Source organism: Equus quagga, chromosome 1 (assembly GCF_021613505.1).
Source record: "Equus quagga isolate Etosha38 chromosome 1, UCLA_HA_Equagga_1.0, whole genome shotgun sequence".
Lineage (NCBI taxonomy): Eukaryota > Metazoa > Chordata > Mammalia > Perissodactyla > Equidae > Equus > Equus quagga.
Window position 1 is genome coordinate 125,277,963 of NC_060267.1, and position 21,965 is coordinate 125,299,927.

The following is a 21,965-nucleotide window of genomic DNA, read 5'->3' on the forward strand; positions in this document are numbered from 1 at the left end:
GACAATATAAATTGCCAGTGCTTGTTGACTTAGAGATTAATTATTCATGATAGGGAAGCTTATGAATTTTTCAGAATTTTTTCCTCATTGGGTGCAGTAGTCTGACTTCCCATTAGGAGCATAAGATCCCTTCCAATTGTCCTACATCAAAGCCACAGGCTGTCACCCAGGGCGTTATCTTGTTCTGTGCAGGCTGGCTGCATATGTTGACTCTAAATTTTTTAATCAGCCATTTTCCAACTCATCTGCACATGTCAAGCCATAGAGACAGAATCCATTAAGCAGTATCTGAAACCAGCAGGGGCCTTGTGGCATCGTGATTTGATATCTCTATGGCATAATTTCAAAATAAAAAATTACAGGAGTACACGTCTTGCTAAAATGTCAGCAAAATGCCTGCAGAACTTGAAGTAAAACACTACCAACAACAATAACAACAACAATAATAATAATCTCTGTAGAGTCCTTTCAACTTTTCAAAGGATTTTCATATCTATTAAGTATCTCATTTTCTCCAAACCCTAAACTTCTAGATCACTCTCTTATTTGTAGCAAATAAAATGAATAAGTAGCTGAGCCAATCATCTCTTAATCAATAGAGTTGATAAGGATGACCATGATAGGTTGAATGATAAAAGCATTGAGGATAATTTTTTAATTTAAAAAAACACATATAGACTGGCCCGGTGGCATAGTAGTTAAGTTTGTGGACTCCGCTTCAGCAGCCCAGGGTTCACAGGTTTGGATCCCAGATACAGACCTGCACACTGCTCATCAAGCCGTGCTGTGGCAGCATCCCACATACAAAATAGAGGAAGATTGGCACAGATGTTAGCTCAGCACAAGCAAAAAGAGGAAGTTTGGCAACGGATGTTAGCTCTGGGCCAATCTTCCTCACCAAAAAACAAAAAAGCATAGACCAGCTTAGAATACTCAGAGTTCCCTGTTACATAGAAGATAAAATATTCATAGGCAATCACTTAATAAATATATATTAAACACCTATTTTGTGTCAGGCACTAGCTGAGCTCTTAAGCTGAAAAGCATTTGGATTTCACTTCATGTTAAAACTATTTCTCAAAAATATGTTTTTCCATTCCCCTGCCTTAGAATACGACAGATATCTTGCTGAAAGACATCGTTTTGAAAATCAATTCTGTGTCCAGGAACACTACGTAAAAGGGGCAGGGTGTTCACCTGATACATACATTTAATAATTGCTTTTTAAAAACACAATCCCCTTTATGAATTTCCTTTCCTTGTGAAAGTTCCTTTTTCAAAGGGGTTTCACTGAGGTCCCTGGCTAAATTTTTGTTCCTTTTGAGATCTTACAGTAATCTATGAGGGGGGAAATTTACTACAATCGCTACAAAGTTTTTTCTCTAAAGGCCCTAAAAAGCATTCCTTTTGCTATGAAAACTCAGGTGCTTTTGCAAATATGAAAGGGAAGCATCAGCAAATGATCTGTCTAATTTTAAAAACAGTTTCACAGAGGATTAGTCTTGCATATGAATTGCAAATAAAATTTCAAGAGACAAGAAATCATCTGTCGTGACGGTGGTCAACTCCTCAAAGTGTTTCTTAGCCTGGGCAATTGTAGGTATATTAGAAATAAATTAGATTCTGAGACCCTAGGGCCATCTTGATTTGAACCTCTCCAGTACCGTAATTGTGTATTTCAGTCAATATTGTTTTAATTTATATGGGCTAAAATGCTATTTGTTTGCAGGTTTCTCTCTCAGAGGAGAGTCCTTCTTTCTTTTATTTCCCTCCTCTAAGCCAGGCTGTATTTGCCTTTCACAATGCATATTTAATTATATTATGCCATGTTCACTTGCATTAATTTGAAATGATGCAGAATTGTCCACACAGTTCAGGTAAAATAGAGAATTGAGCAATTTCCAGATTCTCAAGATAGACTTTTGTTAGAAGCACTTTAACCAGAGTCCACAGTAGTTTTTGTGGCAGAGTCAGTAACGCTCTCAAAATATTTTATATGTTCCCTTACATTTTCTAGCTTCCTTTGAAATTAACTTAGGGCCGTATGTCTGGTTCCGATAAACAGGCTATGAGTTCTCCACGCTCTCTGTTCTCCTGTCACAGTGAGCCTGGAAGCCACATAAGATAGCAGAGTCACAAAATGGTGCTGCTTTCATCTACCCAGCTCCCTGAGTGGCCATGTGGAATAGAGTCCCCCATAGTCCACATTGGATGTGTAGGGTAAGCAAGAAATAAACCATTGTTTTCTTAAGCCACTGAGATTTCAGGGTTAATTTATCACCCTGGAATAAATTAGCCTATCCTGATGAATTCATTCTTCTTTTTTAATTTACTTTTTCAATGTTTACTTATATTTTCAGTATAATGTATGATTATTTTTGCTTATGGTTGACATGAATTCTTGACCCCAACTTCATCAAAAATATAAAATCTTCTCCCTCTGAATCCCCCCAACCACTTCCAACTTGCTGAATATGACAAGAGTAGGTGTCAGTATATTCCCACAGGTAAGTTAAGAACTGTCACCTGTGTTAGAATAGATGATATCCTGATGCCTTTGCTCATCTGGAGCACATGGTGCAGTATATTGCAAGCAGGAAGAATTTAACAAATGCTGACAATGTAATTTGGGGTTTTTTGTCATTTCTTTTTTCCCATCTGTTGGAAAATTTGAGACCTCACTCTTTTTTACTACTACATCCTCCTCTTGCCCACAGACACTTTTAAAATAACTAATAAAATATGTATCTACTTGGTAACAGATTTGACTCCAGGAACAAACTGTTCCCTTGACAGGTCTTAATCAAGGTGAAACACGCCCTTTATAAATATTTTTGGCTTTGAACAATGGTATCACAAAGGTAGACACACTCTTCAGGGCAGGCAAAATGAGATAATGATATATGTGGGTAGACTTATGAATAGACCCAATTTCCTACCAGGTACTTGTGTAATGATCAGCCTGGGACTAGAAATTAAGTGTGTCTTATATTTGTGACATGCCACTCAAAGGAAACAGAGATGCATATGGCAGTTCTCATGTATCCTGGAAATTAAACTACTTTGTCTCGGTTTTAATTGACACAGGCAGCTCTATGGTTTATAGCTCTGAATGTTTCCTACTGCTTGGTATCTCCGTTACACACACACATATACACTCATCTGCATGAACATACACCTTCACTAAAGCCATGATTGCAGAAGCTGGAAAACTCGATTTCCTTTTGACCTTGGAGTAATTTTTATACTGCATTATCAATATCTGAAAATGAAGTTCACTTCCTTTCAAAGTAAAGAGTGGGCATTTTAGCAAAAGCGTTTGATTTTATTAGTGTATAAAGGTGTTTTAGACATCATTGCATGTTTTCTGGATTTCCTGTTGAGTGCATTATTTTTGCCAATTATAAATTGCTTTTCACCATGACTCAATGTTGCTGAGATATCAAAATTATTCAACAGCAAAAAAAGGCATTTTATTTTCTATAATATTCATCTCAAAATCTCCTATGGCTCATTTTGGAAAAGTGACCATTTCCCATCAAATTGGCTGCCTGAACAGAGTTTCAGAAATTAGTAAAAAACAAATTCAAAACGAATGACAATAAGGATAATTAACATTTCTGTAATACTTTACTGATTTTGAACATTAACCCTTCTTTTTTGTTTTTGAAAGTATTCTGAAAATTATCCCAACCAAGTGTTGTGACAGCAAACTGGTTCAAAGCATACGCTCTGGATTCAGGCAGAATTGAATTCGTGTCCCAGCTCTACCATTTCTTTGAGATGTTTCTTTAGTTCCTCTCAGCCTCAGTTTCCTGATCTGAAAGTGATATTGCTTGTGATAGTAATACCTACCTCCAGCACCAAACAAGAGAATGAGTGAAACACTGAGTATGATGGCAGGCCATAGTAATACTCACTATTCAATATATGTTAGCTCTCATGTGGACTATAACCTCACAGAAGGCAAGTTCTCCTTCAGCCTGCTCCCACAGCTCCTAGGACAATGCCAGACACAAAGCAAGTGTTTAATGAATATTTTTAAAGGGTGAATTGAGTGTTAATATTCCCAGTTTCCAGATGAGGAAACTGAGGCTCCCAGAGTTTAATCAGTTCACGCCTCTAGCATTCACACCACTTTAGTCAGTTATTCTTTGTCCTTTCTGCACTTAAATACTCAATTTCATTTACACATTCAACAAGGATTTAAGTTTCAACCTTTTGCATTCAGATTTCTCTCTAGGTATGATTTGAGCACCTATTAAGTGTCAGATACCACACTAAGTGCTTGGAAAAACTTATTAACACATCAAAACAACCTTGCCAAGTAGATATTATTATCTCCATCTTAAATTTAATTCTGCAAATATTTCTTGCTCACCTACCATGCATTAGTCACTGGAGATTTTATAGTGAACAAGACAGACAATGTCCCTGTCCTTGAGGCATTTATAGTCTTGCAGAGAGCTCGACCCAGAGCAAATAATGCAAATATGATGGGAGTGACAAAAGAGGAGGTTGAGGATGTTAGAGGATCTAGAGGAAGTGATCTTGGCTGGAGCCAAGAAATTTCCTAAGGAAGCAACATCCAGGCTAGAAGTTGGGTTAATGAGTACGTGTTAGCCAGACAAGGATGGCAGAGGAGGGCAGAGCATGTGCATCAGCCTGGGGCTAGGAGAGAATACGTCATGTTTGAAAATCTAGAAGCACAGAATGGCCTTAGCCTGGAGGGCAGGACAGAGTGGTGGGAGATAAGGCTGGAAAGCTGTGCAGGAGCCAGATGGTAACAGCTCCGTAAGCTTTGATAAGGATCTCAAACTCCTATTGCCAGGGAAAATGGAGCATTATTATAGGATCTCAGGCAGGAAAGTAACATGAGCAAATGCATGTTCCAAAAAGATGAGCAGAATGCAGTGCTGAGCATGAATTTGATCCTTGCTCTTATAGTGTGGTTTCGCAGCATTGGCGTCATGCAGAAACATATCAGAAGGGCAGAATCTTGGGTGTCACCCCAGACCTACTGAATCAAAACTCTCCAGGGGTGAGGCTCACAACTCTGTGTTTTAACAAGTTTTCTGGTTGATCCTTATGTGCACCATAGTTTGAGAACCACTGGCTTTTGGTAGAAGTTCTCAATCCTTGTTGCACATTGGAATCACCTGGACAGTTAAAAAAAGTACTGATGCCTGGGCCCCGATCCAAATGTCTGATTTTGTTGGTCTGGGTGCAGCCCGGACATCAGAATTTCCTTTCATCTCCCCCAGGTAATTCTAATATGCAGCCAGGATTGAGAACTGCTGTATCAGAGAGGATGCAGGTAAACAGGTCAGTGGTCCAGGATGGAGACGATGGCAGACTGGCCTAGGGAAATGGATAAACGGAACAGATGGATTCAAGGGATATTTAGGACGTGATGCACAGTTAAGAAAAGATAGCCCAACCTACTCCGTAGCATCCTCTCTTCGCAAAACCACCTGCTTCTTCTATACCCTGAGCTTCGTCTGCTGCACTCCCACCCAGAAAGACAATGCCCACTCCCTTCTTTGAATGGCTTCAGTTCCACGTGTCCTCAGGGTAGTGCAGGTGAATTGGACCATCTCCCCACCCCAGCTGTGAACATCATTAAGATGATCCATAAAAAACAAAGCCGTGTCCTTCATGCGGGGTAAAATTCATAGACTCTGGCCTCAACTGTACTAAATTATGGCCTTGACTTTGTGGACCTGAATCATATTCAAGGCATCATGCTAATTGCTTTACAAGTACCATCTTCTTTTATTCTCATAACAACCCTCTGCTGTTGGCATTGTTGCTATTAGGACTCCCACTTTGCAGATGAGGCTGCAGACAGAGACAGTGCGTTATATTATCCAGTGTCACAGAGCTGGTAAGTGGCAGAGCAAAGATTTGAGCCCAGATCTGTTTCCAGTTTCTGGGTCCCTGACCACTATGCCCTCCAGCTGTTCTGGCAGGGAAGGAAACCTAAGACATATGAGACATAGAAAGTTTAGATGGTGGGCTGGTTGGTGATGCCTATAAAAGCAGGTTGATACGTGGCTAAAGTAATCAAGAAGGCCTTCCCTGAAGGAAGCGGGTCTGAAACCAGAGCCTGAATGATATATCAGATTTGAAATGATGGAAAGAGGAGAAGAGGTCGTTCCCGACGGGGGTGGGAATGGTTGAGCACTGCAGGATCATAAAGGAAGGGATTGGTTTTCTGTTTGGGGTATTTTTATGTATTTATTTGCTGCCTGCTCAGAGAATTACTGCATTTGGAGCTCTTGTGTTATATTTACTGCATTACCAGAAGCCAGCAAAGACATAAAACTGGTGACTCAAATGCAGAGGGTGTTCTCATTGGCTGACAAACTCTGGGAGCTAAACCCTGCATTTTGTAATCAAAGAAAAGTACGTCCTTCAGAATGGAAACTTTGACCTACTCAAGGTCTTCTCTTGGAGAGGAAATAGGTGTGGTAAAGAAAGACACTAATGATCTTATTTTAACTCTTCCACAAATGAGGTGGTGTCTCCTTGGGCGATTTTTATAAAAACAGAATATAACTGAGTGTTCACAGGACGCCTAACTCTACATTTTCTCTACAAAATAGCCCTGGACCAGAGCCCTGGTAACAGACTCAGTTGGGAGCCAAGGCTTCAGCCTTCACCGTTCACTCCCGGTAATAATAAGAGAAGTAATAATAAACCTACAATGTGTTGAACCCCTAGAGTGGGAAAATATCTATCATCATCATTACAATAGTCCTCTGAGGGTATTATTTTAGAGCTACAGGTACAGATGCTCAGAGAGGTTGAGCGCCCTTGCCCTGGTCACACAGTGAGTGTATGACAAAGGTGGGGTTTGATCTCAAGGTTTTTTTGGTTCTAAGACAGTGCTTTTTTTTTTCCCCCCTAAGAGTTATTCCCTCTGTGCAGAGCCAGCTATCTCCGAAACTACTGGCAAGCTGCTTAATCTTTTGAAGCTTGGTTTCCTACCTGAGAGCGGGGGAAACCTGATCTGACACTTTAAGTGTTATTAGCATCAGAACGTGCATGTGGATGAAGTGTGCAGGCTGCAGAATGCCAAGTTCTAATGGCTGCTAAGGTTTATGGAAAGTGACTGTGTGCCAGGCACTCTGCAAAGTGTCATATACCTACCATCTCATTTAATCTCTCATCAATCCTGGGAGGTGGGTATTATCATTATTATTCCCATTTTAGAGTTAAGGAGTTGGAAAAAAAACAAAAAGCGAAAGCTGAGAGAGCTCTAATAATTTGCTCAACGTTTCTCGTCTTCAACATGGAAAGGCAAGGATTTGAATCCGGACAGTCGAGAGGGGGCGCCTGCCGACCTCCGCTTTAGAGGTGGACCAAGGGGAGGCAGGGTGGAAGGGATGGGAGGAAAGGAGTTTGGAGGCATCAGCCAGGCATTAAACACAGTAACGTAGCCACAGTCCGAACCTCGGCACATCCCTGAGACAAGAGCTTGGCCGCCCACATCCCTTAGCTGGAACGGACACCATCCCAGCTGTAACTTTCAGACTGCAGTGCGCCAGGAAGACAGCATCCGCAGGAGCAATTTGTCTCTGAAGGAGGATAAAAGCATGGGTCTGTGGAAAAAAGGAGGGGCGTGCCAGCTGAAAGGAGAGCTTTACAGGGAGGCGCCTCTGCCTGGCTCTGCTGTGGGTCTTGGCACCCTCCCTCTCAGACACTAATCCCTGGGAACCGAGGGACCAGGCCAGGAAGTGGAGAGGAAACAGCATGAACGGATTGAGCTAAACCCAGGCCAGCAGGTGGTTTGTGCCACAGCTGCTTATGGCACAGGTGCCTCTGTCCCCTGAAGCCCAAAATGAAGGGTGCTTCATCAGGAATGTGACTGGTTATAGGCCAGCAAAGTTCAGTCGTTCCCTATTTCTGCAGAGAATGGCGCTTCCGACACACAGTCACTAAGCAGCAAGGCTGCAAACTAGAAGTTAGCAGGTTGGGAGCTTGGTCCCAGCTCTCTCACTGATTGTTGTGTGACTGTCGGCAGGTCATTGTCCCTCTTTGGGAATTAACTCAGTCCTTTAGTTGGTCAGGCAATCATCAGAGCCCACTAAGTATTTGGCACTGTGCTGGGTGCCAGAGACGCACAGGTGAGCAAAACCACCCATCCTTGTCCCCTGGGAGCTTACACTCTAGAAGGTAGACATCAGATAATCACATGAGGACATGAGAATTACAGTTGTGATAAATACCGGTAAAAGAGAGGTGCATAGTGCCAGGAGGGCCTATCACAGGAAAAGCTCACCGAGTTTGGGGAGGTCAGAGAAGAGTTTGCTGCCAAGCTGAAGGCTGAAGGATAAGAAAGAGTTACCAGTCAAGGAGGAGACAAAGGAGGGTGTTCCAGGTGTGGGGAACAGCATGTGCAAAGACCTGGCAGCAGGAGGAAGCAATCCTTCCAAAGGCCTCGGCTGGGGACCCGTGGAACAGACTGAGTGGGGATGTGGTGCCCGACAGGCCACAGTGCTCAGCAGGCCTCAGAGCCTGGCCTGAGGTACCACATCATCTCTAAAGCTCTTTCCAGCCACAGTTCTGGATCCTTTTCATTTTAGTCCTGAGGCTGAAGTTGGTCCATTTGCTCTGAGGCTGAGTACTACAGATTTTTCCAAAAAACAGACAATTATTCAAATAATGCATAAAGTAATCTGCCTGTTTCTATTTAAATGTTCTGCATATTTGAATCACATCTTCTCTTTGCTTGACCAAAGGCTGCCTGAAGGCAGTAACAATGATGACTTTGGAACAATCTAGAGTTGGACTTGCCTCCATATCATCATAGCATGTGAGCACCACAGAATTCAAGCAACCCTAGGGAAAGCTGGAACCCGAGGATGTCTCCCAGGGACCCTGCCAAGGCCAATCCTCCAGGGCTTTGAAGCTAATGAGGAGGATCCAAGCCTGGGCCCCACGATGATTTCTCCATCACTCTAGAGGTCAGACAGGGCGTTCACATGTGGGTCCGTTTAGTGGGGATATAGACCCATTTGCATAGTGGGGTTGCTTCTACCCACCTTCCTCCCCCCAAGAAAAACTTCTGTCCATGGACAGGAGAAAAATGAAGCACACAGGAGAATTGCCTAGGTGAGCAAATCCCAAAATCTGTTGTTGGGTTGTTCAAAGGTATTGCACACGTGGTCAGATAAACTTGGGAAATGTGGGGCCACATGAGGTTGCCTTGGTCTAGGGCTGCTCACCCATGTGGCTGGTGGCTCTCCAGGAAGGGGAAAAAAGGAGCAGACTTTATTGCCACAGAACCCTTTCTCATGGAGGATCTGCAGGACTAGTGTTCCCTAGAATGTGACTTTGAGAAATGCTCATCTAGGCTTTTCAAAGACTCCCGGAGCATAACAGCCTAGAGTTTATCATTTCTCAAATGAGAGGATTGTGGACAGAGAGGTCACAACTTTGGCCCACAGTCCCCCCAGCTAAAGGCAAGTGAAAGGACATGAACACAGGCACCTCATGTCCATTCCAGGACTCCCCCAGCCCCGTGTCTGGTTTCTTTGATAAATCATAAAGGGCAGGGAGGGGAGTTAACATCTCATGGATCCCCACCCTAAAATAGACATAATTCTAGAAACTATTTGCTAAACTATAGGACCTACTATGTGCCTACTACTAAAGCACATTAAGTGCTTTGCACCCATATCATCTCAGTTAATCCTTGGGAGGTATCTTAACCCTGTTTTACAGAGAAGGAAACAGGCTTAGGAAGGTTCAGTCACTGTTCAATGCCTTTGAGTAAGGAAGTTGCAGAGTCAAGATGTGGACAAGTCAGCCTGAATTTCCTTGAAGTATGCAACACATTGTCTCCTTTAGTCCTCTCCATAGCCATGAAAGATAAAAATGATCCCCACTTTGCAATTGAGGAAACTCAGGCTTAGAGAGGCTAAGAGGCTTGACGAGGTCATGCAACAAGGGAGTGAGAGAGCTGGGCACCAATCCCTTCACCAGATTCTCAGGCCTGTGTCCTCCGCCACACAGCGTTCCTGCAGGCGCAAATCAGCCCGACACTGACGCCAGTCTGAGTTCTTGTCTCTGCATTGACTAAGAGGGCGTGGCCGTGAGTTGGAGAGAATCCCAAGCCTCAGACAGGCTTGGCTGATCCTCATCTGCACTTAGGCGGTGCTGAGCTCAGTTCTCCATCACTTTAAAAGAAAAGCCCAGGGAAATAGTCCCCTTTGCTTGGCGGGCAAATCAACACATCCAAGCTGCCTCTGCCTGACCTCTGCTAGTAGGAAGATTATCTGTCTAATTAGGTAAAAAGTCTTCATGCACATGTACATATTTTAACCCTAATGAGCCGTCAACGGGAAAGGTTTGCCCCTGGCCTGGTTTGCTAGCTGATCTTTCCTTTCCTCATGGAAAAGCCCAGTGCAGTAAATAGCACCTTGTTTCCATGGAAGCTCACTCTCTGGCTTTTTCTTTCCAGCACTTGAAAAGGTAATTACTTGATTTCTCTTTGTATTTTTGGATTTCATACAGTGGGGCTGTCAAGCTTCTCAATTGAGGATGGCCTTCTCTATCATGCCAGGCTATTTTAAGGAGCTTTAGTTGCATTTCTGTTTTCATCCTCCCTTTAGATCATTAGCTGTCAGGCAGCAGTGTCCACCTTCTGGTCACTCCTGCTAATGAAAGTCTGACAGAGCAAAGAGTCTTGACCCTGGAGAAAGCGGGAGATGCTGAGAAGCCAGGGAAATTTGCTGAGAGATGGGAGCCCCTGATCACCTTTCTTTCCACTGCACAGACTACCAGACCATGACCCCACATTCGCACCAGGGAGGGACGCTGTACCATCTGGCACCTTCTTGTCTGAATCTTTGATGCCCCATGGTGGCCCATGTCAGAAATACAGCCAACATGGGCTACTCTAATAACTCAAACAATGGCCACCATTTCCTGAGTATTTGTTGCGTGCCAGACGCTGGGCTGAGCACTTTATATTCACTGTCTTGGAGTGAATCTGCATGACAGCCTTCGGTAGACTTATTCTCCTAATTATTCAGATGAAGAGACCTGAAGGTCACACAGCTCCTAAGTGGCAAAGCCAGGATAAGGACACGCCATTGCCATCATTTCTTAGGGAGGAAGAAGTTTCTGTGGCTATCATTTCTTAGGCTCTGGCCCTGCGACAGCGTCTCTGGAAGAAATCAGCCAGTCACGACAGGTAGCAGAAGATAGGCATTTCTCTGCCCTCCACTGGTGGCTCTATGTGTTAAATAGGCCTATGTATGCAAGGAACAAATTGAGGGCCCTGAGTTTGCTAATTGTCAGAACCAATTAGACAACCAAACAAGGCACTTAAGAAGGAAGCCAACATAATACAGAGGAAAGAGCTCCAGAGCCAGGTACAGCAGACTCCAGTTCAAGGGGCTTGTACCACTTTAACAGCCATGGGAACTGGGGCACGTTCCTAAACCTTACTGAGCCAGTTTCCTCATCCGTAAAATGGGGGTGATAATGGTACCTACCTCATAAAGTTGTTGCACATGTGCAATTTCCCAAACTGCTCTGTGGAATATTTGTTTTCAGTGAAATGGTTGCATAAAAGACAAAGTTAAATGCAGTTAAATAGGCTTATTTACTCTAGAATTTCTCAGAATCTTTTTTTTTTCTGCTTTATCTCCCCAAATCCCCCCTGGTACATAGTTGTATATCTTAGTTGTAGGTCCTTCTAGTTGTGGCATATGGGACGCCGCCTCAATGTGGCCCGAGGAGCGGTGCCATGTCCGCGCCCAGGATCCGAACCCTGGGCCGCGCAACGGAGCGCGCAAACTTAACCACTCGGCCACGGGGCCAGCCCCTCAGAATCTTAATTATGCTAATATGTATTATAAATTTTCAGGAGGGGGCAGTATTTCCTGACCCCAGAGTCCTTGTCCTGGGAGAATATGCATTAACATCTATTTCTTGGGACCCTTTAGAAAAGGCTGTAACATAGGTCGTAGGGTACCTGGGCTTGATATGGGATCAATAAGAGCTAATCCCTTCTCTTTTGTGCCCAATTGTTCAAATAACCATATCTGTGCTTGCTAGATTTGAGCTCCATAGAGGCAAGGACTGGGTCTGTCTTGTCCTCTCTGTATTCCAGTATCTTGGCATATCAAGACATTCCATAAAAATCATGACTGAGTAAATGATTGATCCAATGAATTAATGAATGAAGCTTGGTGTAGACCTAGCCAGCTCATCTTCATTGCTGGCATTCTCTGCTAGTTCTAGTTGCGTTCAGATGCTTGTGCAAAATTTAGTGATGGGGATGGTTCTGTTGGGCTGTGTTTTGTCTTCTCAGTTTTAACCTCTGTGAACACCATATCTTCTGACAAAATTTCCAACTTAAGCTCCTAACCAAGTCATTTTTCTGCTTCTCAGTGGAGCAGTCAGATGTTTCATCATTTGCATATGTATTGTGAATAAGACAAGTCTGAGTGTTCCCAGTGCATTTGCACCTGAATCTGAAGAACTCTTGGGCTTCCAAGGGAATAGAATAAAAACAGCTCATTGGAGCTTAAAAATAACACTGAGGATACCATGTTTCCCACTTGGCAAATGGTGACCCATGAACCACTGGTCATCTGGATCAACTGGTGGCTCTCTTTATATTTATTTAGAACAAGATTTCCAACTCATGTTCTCTGGGAATTTTCCAAAAAATAAAAACTTAAGTTAAAATACAGTTGAGTTGGTCAAATCTAACAGATTCCCTTCTACAGAACTTCTCAGAGACTTTGTGCATTTTGACAGCGTTTCCCAAACGTATCTGACCATTCTTCTGGAGCCCTTCTGGATCCCTTTCTTCTTGAGTATCTAATAAGATTGTGGTTCAGCACAATACCCTTTGGGAAATGCTACCCTAGAATAAATGGCCAAAAGTTGCAGTTCAGTCTCTATGATCTAGGAAATAGTCCTGTTCCTCAAAACTGTGGAAAGGAGAAGATAAGGCAACTCCCAAATTGAGCAGGGTGATAAACGCGCACAGCATAAAGCCAGATGGAGTTTTATATGTTTTGTAAAACAAACCGAAGAAGACTATTCAGGATGCTTCAAAAGTGGACCATAATTTTTTTTAGTGTTCTTGTTTATATCATGTTAAAAATAACTTATTTTCTAAACCATTTCATAGCATAGATGGGATACTTTTTTTTAGGCAAGGAGCTGGGTTTTCATTTTCAAATTTCTGAATAAAAATTTCATCATTTTCAAATTTCTGAATAAAAATGGCTTTTAAAACAAAGGGACTTGGGAAACCCATGTACTTCTTAAGCTACTTTTTGTTGTGAGTTAATATGTACTAAAGAGAGGAATAAAGCCCACCTTATTTGAATGCCACTGTTTCCTACTTATTAATCTTTTCTGTGAATAAAGTAAATCATAAATTACTAAAGAAAACAGACTAAATTACAGTTTGAAGGATAGCGCTAGGCTTCCTTGGAAATAAAGAGAGAACTTCAATTTAAGGAGCAGGGATCAGCAACTATGGCCCACCGCGTGTTGTTGCACATAATATTTTATTGGAACACAGCAGTGCTCATTTATTTACATGTTGTCTATGGCTGTTTTCACACTTCATTGGAAGAGGTGAGTCATTGCAACAGAGATCTATCTTACGGCTCTCAAAGCCTACAGTGTTAATTATATGGCCACTTATGGAAATGTTTGCCAATGTCTTTCCATAGATTCATAGAAAGATGTGAATGGGACAGAGATTACATAACCAGCCCCTTCATTCTATAGATGAAAAAACTAAATCCAGAGAAGTTAGGGAATCGCCCAGGTTTATTTATGTTTGGGTATTTTGATCCTTATATTCTAATAACTCACCATCAGGGAAGAAAAGGATAGATTTCAACTTAGATATCAACACCAAGTGCATGGTGGTGGCCATCTGGAGTGCTGGTTGAGAAGGTCTCTGGGCTCAGTAAGAAGGGTGGCGATGATGGATTAACCTTCAGTCCGGCGATGCCAGAGCAGCAGGATATGTGCCATGTAGGCACTATGAATACTCATTATGTCTGCTTCATACATTTCTAAGAGTTATGTTACCATGTCCTTCCTTGTGTGTCTGCTATGTAAACACTTTCTTCCTTGGGCCAAAACAGAGGTGCTGCATTGGGCCCTCATTAGAAGCATTGCTGCCTAGCAGTTCAGAAGTGATTCTTGTACAAGCTCATTCAAATGTCTTCCTTAGCAACTGCCTACCACATCACGCTCTGCTGAGGAGGATTGAACTTAGGATTTCACTCAAACTAGATTTGTCTGTTTCAAGATTCTTAACTTTTAGTAAAGTATATCCATAGGGGCACAGAGTAGAGGATGTAAAATGGAAAGTCATGAGTCTACTGTCTTTGGTGACCAAACTGAAAGTCTCCACGTTTGTTCTTTTGTGCAGCTGGACAATCCAGATGAGCAAGCAGCCCAGATCAGACGAGAGCTGGATGGACGTCTCCAAATGGCAGACCAAATAGCCAGGGTAAGGAAACTTTGGGGACATTCACTGGGGGTCCGGGCCAAAGTCCTACACAGGAAGCACACTGATTATTAAGAGCCTTGAAAAGATAAAACTGGGAAGCAGAGAGGAAGAAAGATGAGGAGAATTGCCCTGATTGGACCTTCAGCCCTCCTTTCTCAGTGCAACTCACCCGAAGATAGCATGTACATTTCCTATGCTCCAGTCAATATTCAAACTCCAGCCTGACCTTTCTTCTGAGTCCCAGACTTATATTTCCACCTGGATATTCCCCTGCATTTCCAGTTAAATGTGTTCAAAATCTAGCTCCTTATCTTCTCCCTCCCGCTATATCCCCATACCTACATTTACTCCTCTTCGGGTGTTCTGCATCCAATTACTATGGACGAAACCTCCTAGTCATTCGCAATTTCTCCTTCCTCCTACAATACTCCGCACTCGATCAGCTACCCAGCTCATTGATTCCACTTCCTAAATGTGGGTCAGAGCTCTTTACTGCTTTCCGGCTCCGCTGCTAGGGCTTTGATTCAGGCCCTCGTCTTCAATGCCTGGATCTTACAATAGGCTCCTAATGGGCATCCCTGGCTCCACTCCCTCCCGCTCTCCTGTTCATCCTTCGCACAGTTGCCATTCTAAGCCTCGTATATGAATATCTCACAACAGAGCCTCAAAATCCTTCAATAGAATCCTCTATCACCCCCAGAACAAAATCTAACCTTTTTAGAAGGATATTCAAGGCTTTTAATCCACAAACCATATCCTCCCATATTAGCATCACCTCCCACAACTTTCCCACCAGAACTCCCCATTCCAGCTACAGAGAATGTCTCTCTCAGAATATTCCAGATCCTTTCCAGCCTCGGTGGCTTTGTGCCTACTGGTGTTTCCACCTGGAATGACCTTTCTTCTCTCCTCCACTTAGCAAACTGTCCTACTCACCCTCCAGTGTTCAACTTAAAACCCCTTCTCTAAGAGCTTAGCAGTTAGTCCTCCCCACTTTTGTGCTTTCTTCCTGCCACGTATAAACCTTTATTACCACAGATCATCGAATGGGGACTATTTATTTATGTGTCTGAGCCTCCCAGTATATAAGATTTCTCTAGGGTTGGGGTTATGTCTTAGCATTGATGAGCCGAAATGTTACCCGTCGTTCTTGTTGTCATTTGTGTTGCCGTTAACAGTAGTAACGCCGGTAGTATTTACGGAGTGCTGACTCTGCATCAAACATGCTGAGTGCTTTACATGTACCCTTGCATTCAATCCTCAAAATAGCCCTAGAAGGACATTTCAGTTATCATTCTTGTTTTAGAGATGGGGAAATCCAGACTGAGCATGATAGACTCTAGTTAAGAGGCTACACTGGACCCTAAGTTCAAGTCTGTCTAAATATCGGGCCTAGGACAAGGGTGAGGCGTGCTCCTCTGGGGAAAACTTTAAGAGGGGGGCCAAAAATTGAGTAATCAAAATAAATAATATTTTAATGCAATATCTTAAAAACTCATAATTGATGCAAAAAAAAGTCATGAAAAACAAATTATCAAAATTTTAAAAAACAGGGTCCTACTTATTCCTACAGTAGCCACAGGCCATGTGTGTATGTGAGGGAAGAGGGCTGTGGGAGATGGTAGGGAGGATGGGCACAAGGAATTCTACTAGAAGAGAAACAGAAGAAAGATTCCAAGAAGCATAAAAAGCCCCATTTGTGCAGTTTTATTGAAAGGCTTTGCATCTTGTTTTTGGACACCTTCAAATTTTATAGTAGAGTTAGTCTGGTGGCTAAAAATAGTATGCACTTATGGATTTGGCTAAAGGTAGTATGAAAGGCTCTTATGTTTGAACATCCTGCTTAATGTGGGAGTAAACATCAATGAGGCTTTAGAATTTACTTCTGTAAACTCAGTGTCTCCTCAGCGGATTATCCAGAAAACGGAGGTCATTTGGTCTATTTCCTGCCTTTAGGCAACTATTTACAACCCCAACAAGGAGGTATTCATCCCATTTAAAGAAAATTACACATACACACACATACTTCAAAAACAAGTTCCTGGCACCTTTGTTTTGTTTACTTTGAGACTTTACATGATAATTTAAGAAACTACTGTAAGCTCATTTTAATTTTTGAATGATATGGATGAACAACTGGTAGATAGGGAGCCAAGTTGCCCATCTCTGAACAGGATATCTAGGAACTATCCCCCAGCCCACACCGCTAGATATTCTGATACCAAGTAGGATATTATTAACAACTTAGAACTAGGCTTTCTTGGACAATGAAATAAAAAATTAAAGTGAATCTTGGTTATTATTTACAGAGAACAGAGAATAATTTCGAACTATGTGGAGGAACCCACAAACATTTAGGATATTGAGGATTTCTATGAGAGGGTCTGCCCCCTACTATCTCCCGTCCTCCTAGAAAGGGACTGTCTTCTTCTGCAATGTTTATTCATGCCAGTGGCCCCCTTGCCACAGCTATTTGGTCCTGGAAGGGAGCTCTTCACCCAAGCAGAACCAGTCACAGTTCCCAGCCTGCCCTGGCCACAAGTAACTGGTCCAGAAATGGATACCTGATGCAGACTAAACCAATGAATCCCTTCCCTGGGACTGTGGACTGCAGGTCAACAGGGCTGTGTTTCTAGTGCTAGAAAGATGTCTGCAGCCACCTTCAGTTCTTCCATGCAGGGAAAAGAAGATGAAAGAATGAAGCCAACACACAGAGAGAGACAGAGACAGGGAATAATATACTGGGATCCTCAGGATGTTCAAGTCCATGGTTCCACTTATTCTTGAGCCTCAGCTACGTAACTACTTTTCCATCAGTTTAGTTGGGTTCCAAGGAAAATAAATTCTCTCTGTGTCTAAACCAGCCTGGCTAATGCTGAGGAAAATTGAGAAATATCTCATCTACTAAAAACTAAATAAAATATCGAGATCTCAGATATTGGCTAGTCCGTGAAAAGATATTAAAACAAAGCACCTCTGCTTATCTTCCTTTAGCATGCCCTGATTTTTCTATTTCTGGCATCACAGTGGATTTTAGTGAGGGTGTGCATTTCAACCCATATGGCTGAACATCAGCTCCTGTAAATATCATAACCAGAAATTCCTGGATGTAGATGTCATCCATCATACATAATCCACTCTGTTCTCTGAATTAAAAGATGAGTAGAGCACTTTTGATTGCAAATTAGAGGCACCAACTCAAGGAAGCTTATGTAAAAGAGAGGATTGACTCTGGGGATCAAGAAATATCTCACAGAGTCTAAGTGCAAGACACAGTCAAGACCCAGGAGGGAACTGGAACCAGGGCTGCCAAGTGGTCAGGACTTCCCCTCGCCTCTTATCTCTGTGTGTCCCATTCATTATTCTTTCTTTCTCTGCAAACCAGCTTTCTTTGCTTCTCAGATGGGAAACATGACTGCTCCACAGCTCTACATGTTTCCAATATGGCCAATAGGGAATCATTCAACCAATCAAACTCTCTCAAATCTTTCTGCTATCTCCCCTTTCCACTTTTCTTACTACTCCTTTAAAATTCACAATTTCAAGAGTCATGCCTCTGATTGACCCAACTTGGTTCAAGGGCCAGGCTCTGAAGCAATCAACCAATCCGTTGTGGAGAAGGGGGTGAGGGTCTCATTGAACACACGGATGCTAGAGATACATCACTAAAGGTGTGGGTGGTACCTAGGGGTAGAGTCGTGGTTGGAGTGGCAATTTTGAATTGAGAGATGCCCCAAGATGTGCTCATAATTAATAAATATCACTTATATGGTGTTTACTGTGTGCCAGACTCTCTTCTAAGCATTTTACATTTGATAACCTAGCTAACCCACCACCCAACCTTATGAGAAAGGTGCTATCATTATCCACATTTTATAGAGGAAGCTGAGGCAGAGACATGAGAGGACATGGCCACGGCCACTCAATGACCAGAATCTGCACTCTTAACCACTATGTGTACTACCATTACAAAATGCCTCCCCAAATACAGGCCCTCATTTTCCTCATCACTTCATCCAAGGATCCGACATGTCCTTCACCCAAGCCTTTACCTGACCTCATTCTGACCTCTCTCTCTTTCTGTCAATCAGTCCTTTATTAAAAGCGTCAGGCACTGGCTGTAGAATTTCACGTGAACTCTCGTTTAGACCTGTGACGAACAATTCTGGGTGTTGCAGTAATTCTCTCCACTTTAGGCTCATCAAAGAATTTAAGTGATGTGCCCAAGTTCACTCAGCTAGTAAGTAGAAGCTCAGTACTCTGATTGCAAGTTTCAGGCTCTTTCTTTTGAGCAGTTAGATGACAGGCAGGAAGTTTCACCAGGACAGGACTACCCCCATGTCCTCTCTTCCTGATGGCTGCTCCTCCGGGAAACTGCTTTCTCTCTTCCACTAAAATTTGCTCTGGATTCCCTTCAGTTTATCCAGAAGGCCAAATGAAGCAACAGTATCAGGCAGAACTGGCTCCGAGAATTCTGAATCCTTTCCACTTTGATTCCCTTGGACTCTGGAAAAGAGGTTATAGGGACCCTGGTGGTTCTTCCAGCAGCATTCTCATTAGCACATGCTTATGAAAGGCGTATGTTTGTCCTTTCTTCCTGGGGGAGAAAGGAGACAAGTAAAAGGCAGATCTCTTCTACCTGCAACCCTATACTGTAACCTATCAATTCAATCACCCCAACATCCATGAATCATCAAACACAGACGGCTGCACGAGCTCTCACTGTGAACATCAGACATGCTGCCTTAAAAGTTCCATGAAGAGATCTGAATGCATTTTTAAAAATCTGGTAGAAAAGACTTCTTTATCCATGTTCAAACATTTCCCAAATCCTGTCATGTTGATATTAAAGTGTCCCCAAATTTCACCCAGGAATTAAGTCTAAGTTATTTAAATTGTGCGATCAGAAGTTGACATTAGAGCTTAAGCAGGCAGATTGTGGCATTAGTGCTGCTGTGATATTTGCCAATTCTTTTGGCCACGTTTTGGGGTAAAATTCAAAAATTCTTGAGCTAATTATATAAGACAAATATTACAGCTTTTGCAGTATTAGTGGCAGAGGTCTGTCTGGAAGCGAAACACCATTGGTTTTTCAAGCTATCATTTAAATGTGGAGTTGCCATTTAGACCTCTATTGCCTGCAGAGCAAAATTACCATGTCATTCCATGGTCCTATTGCAAACATTGATGAGAATATGCCCCAGGAGAGACATAATATCCAAATATTTCCCTGATGGAAAAGTCCTGTTCCATACATTGCCAAAAATCAGACAAAAATGGAGTCCTCTTCTACCAGAGAATGCTACGACCCCTAGCTTACAAATTAATTTTATTGTACTTGGCATCCACCCTGCATCGTGAAATAGCACAGTGTCCAGGCACACAGCAGAGTTCAGTTCAATTTTTTGCCTGAAGGAATATGTGTAGTGAGCATCTCCCTGACTCTGGCCTTTGTCAGGTAGCTCAGAACCCAGGGAAATCTGAATTCAAGGGAAAGTCTAAATGCCAAGGAGGTCGTCTGAAGTTCATTTAAGCCAAGGGAAGTCCATCTAATTCATAAAAGCTGAGGAAGTAAGACCAAGCCAGTTAAAAATGGGTTTGAGTAAAGAAGCCAATCCAGGAAACTATAACACCTGTGCCCAAAATGCCTTTTGTGATGCTGATTTTGACAAATTACTCCCAAGACCTTCTTTCTTTCTTTTCCCCCATCACTCCCTACACTTTCTCCCACACCCACCATCACGCAGTCCTCGTGGAACAGCCACTGCTATGGAGGACTATAGCCCTCTGCTGAACACTGTGAGATGAAGTAATGCCCAGAGGGTGCACCATGTGGAGAGGCCCCATAGGGTTAACCTTGGCTCTGTTGATTGCCATTTGGGGCCAGATAGTTCTGCCCTATCATATGGTAGCTAAGAATGCGGGCTTAGGTTTCAAACTCAATTCTACTAATTATTGATTTAGCTTTTATGCCTCATTTTCCTCCAGAAAATGGGAATAAATAACAGCACTAGTCTCAATAGGTTTTTGGAAGGATTAAATGAGGTACAGCACGTAAACTGCTTAGCTTAATGCCCAATACACAGTTAACATTCATAAATGCCAACTAGCATCATGATCTCTACTATAGTCACCATCATCATTACTATTATTGTCATTGTTAGTGGTGGTGGTGGTAGCATGGTGCCTGATATATATGGATATGGATATGTGTATATGCTTGTGTGTATGTGTATATATGTATGTGTATATGTATATGATATATGTATCTGTATACATATATGTTTGTATACATATACATAGTATATAGATAGTCAATGGTCAAAAAGTATTAACATTTGTTATTATCTCTTACTCATCACAATAACTCTATGAGGTTTATTATCCCCATTTCAAACATGGAAACCAAAATTCAGACAGGTGAAGACACCTGTCTAAACTCACACAACTAGCAAGTGGCAGACCAGGATTCAGAGTCGAGTCTGTTTCACTAATGTGGACTGGATAAGGTTCCTTGGTACCCCTTTGTAGTCTGCGCCTGCCTCTGTTACTTCATGTGTCACATGGTATCTAACTGGTTCCTTTCTGGCATTCCCCCGACTCCATACCATTGCCACTCACTTGAGTGGCTCATCCTCAGTGACAACCATGCCATCTGACACATGATAGGAGCCCAGGAAGTATTTGAAAGATTGTATTGAATAGGCACAGTACTGTCAGTGAACGCCATGTCTAGAAAGTGTCCTGCTGCCACATCCTTCCTTCTGATCATCCACCAGTATGTCATTTGAGCCTTTGGGGTCTAGATCCTCTCTCTGAGTGGGAGTATCCTTATCAGCTTTTATGTGCATACCCACCTCATCCTCTGTGGGTAAACATGCAAAGACAAAGAAGAAAAGTAAATGGCTAACAGAGCTGTTAGGACTTTCAAATGTTATTTTTCAAGATGTTCCAAACATCCCTCAATGTGGCCAAGCATAAATAACCCTGGTAGGAATTGTCCTTGGGAGGCCATCCCCATGAGGATTCTTATCAGCCCAAAACAAAAATAAATGGCCAGTGGAGATTTTCTTTGGAAGACTTTGTCCACCCGGATGCTATGTCTTTCATAAAGTAATGTGAATAAACCATCCTTTTGTCAAGGCTAATTTACCTTTATGCCTAGGAAAGTAACAATTGAGATGGACGACTACATTTTCCTTATTTTGGCACAACTGCAGCTTTGAAATGTGTTTGTAATGGGTCTGCTGCTGAAAACTCCCCTCAAGAACTTCAGCCTAGATTGACAGAATGGTATTTCTTCTCAAGGCTTAAATACTCAGGGCAGAAAGATGGCCTTGTTTTCTCTTGCAGACTTCAGTTTTATGAGCCTCTTTTTATGGTGTCATTAGGAACTGTCCGAGTTCCGGGAGGGGTGATCGTTCTTTGGATTTTTCCAGTATTCTGCTGTATAAAG

The 21,965-nt window shown here is 42.5% G+C and overlaps 1 protein-coding gene across 1 annotated transcript in view; it reads left to right on the forward strand.

Moving 5' to 3' along the window:
- The window catches only part of CADPS (calcium dependent secretion activator), a 433,248-nt gene that overhangs the window by 172,118 nt on the left and 239,165 nt on the right, over positions 1–21,965 (forward strand). The window contains exon 4 of the mRNA XM_046679760.1: positions 14,429–14,509. Within this exon, the coding sequence (XP_046535716.1) occupies positions 14,429–14,509 (81 nt within the window). The remainder of the gene's footprint in view (positions 1–14,428; positions 14,510–21,965) is intronic.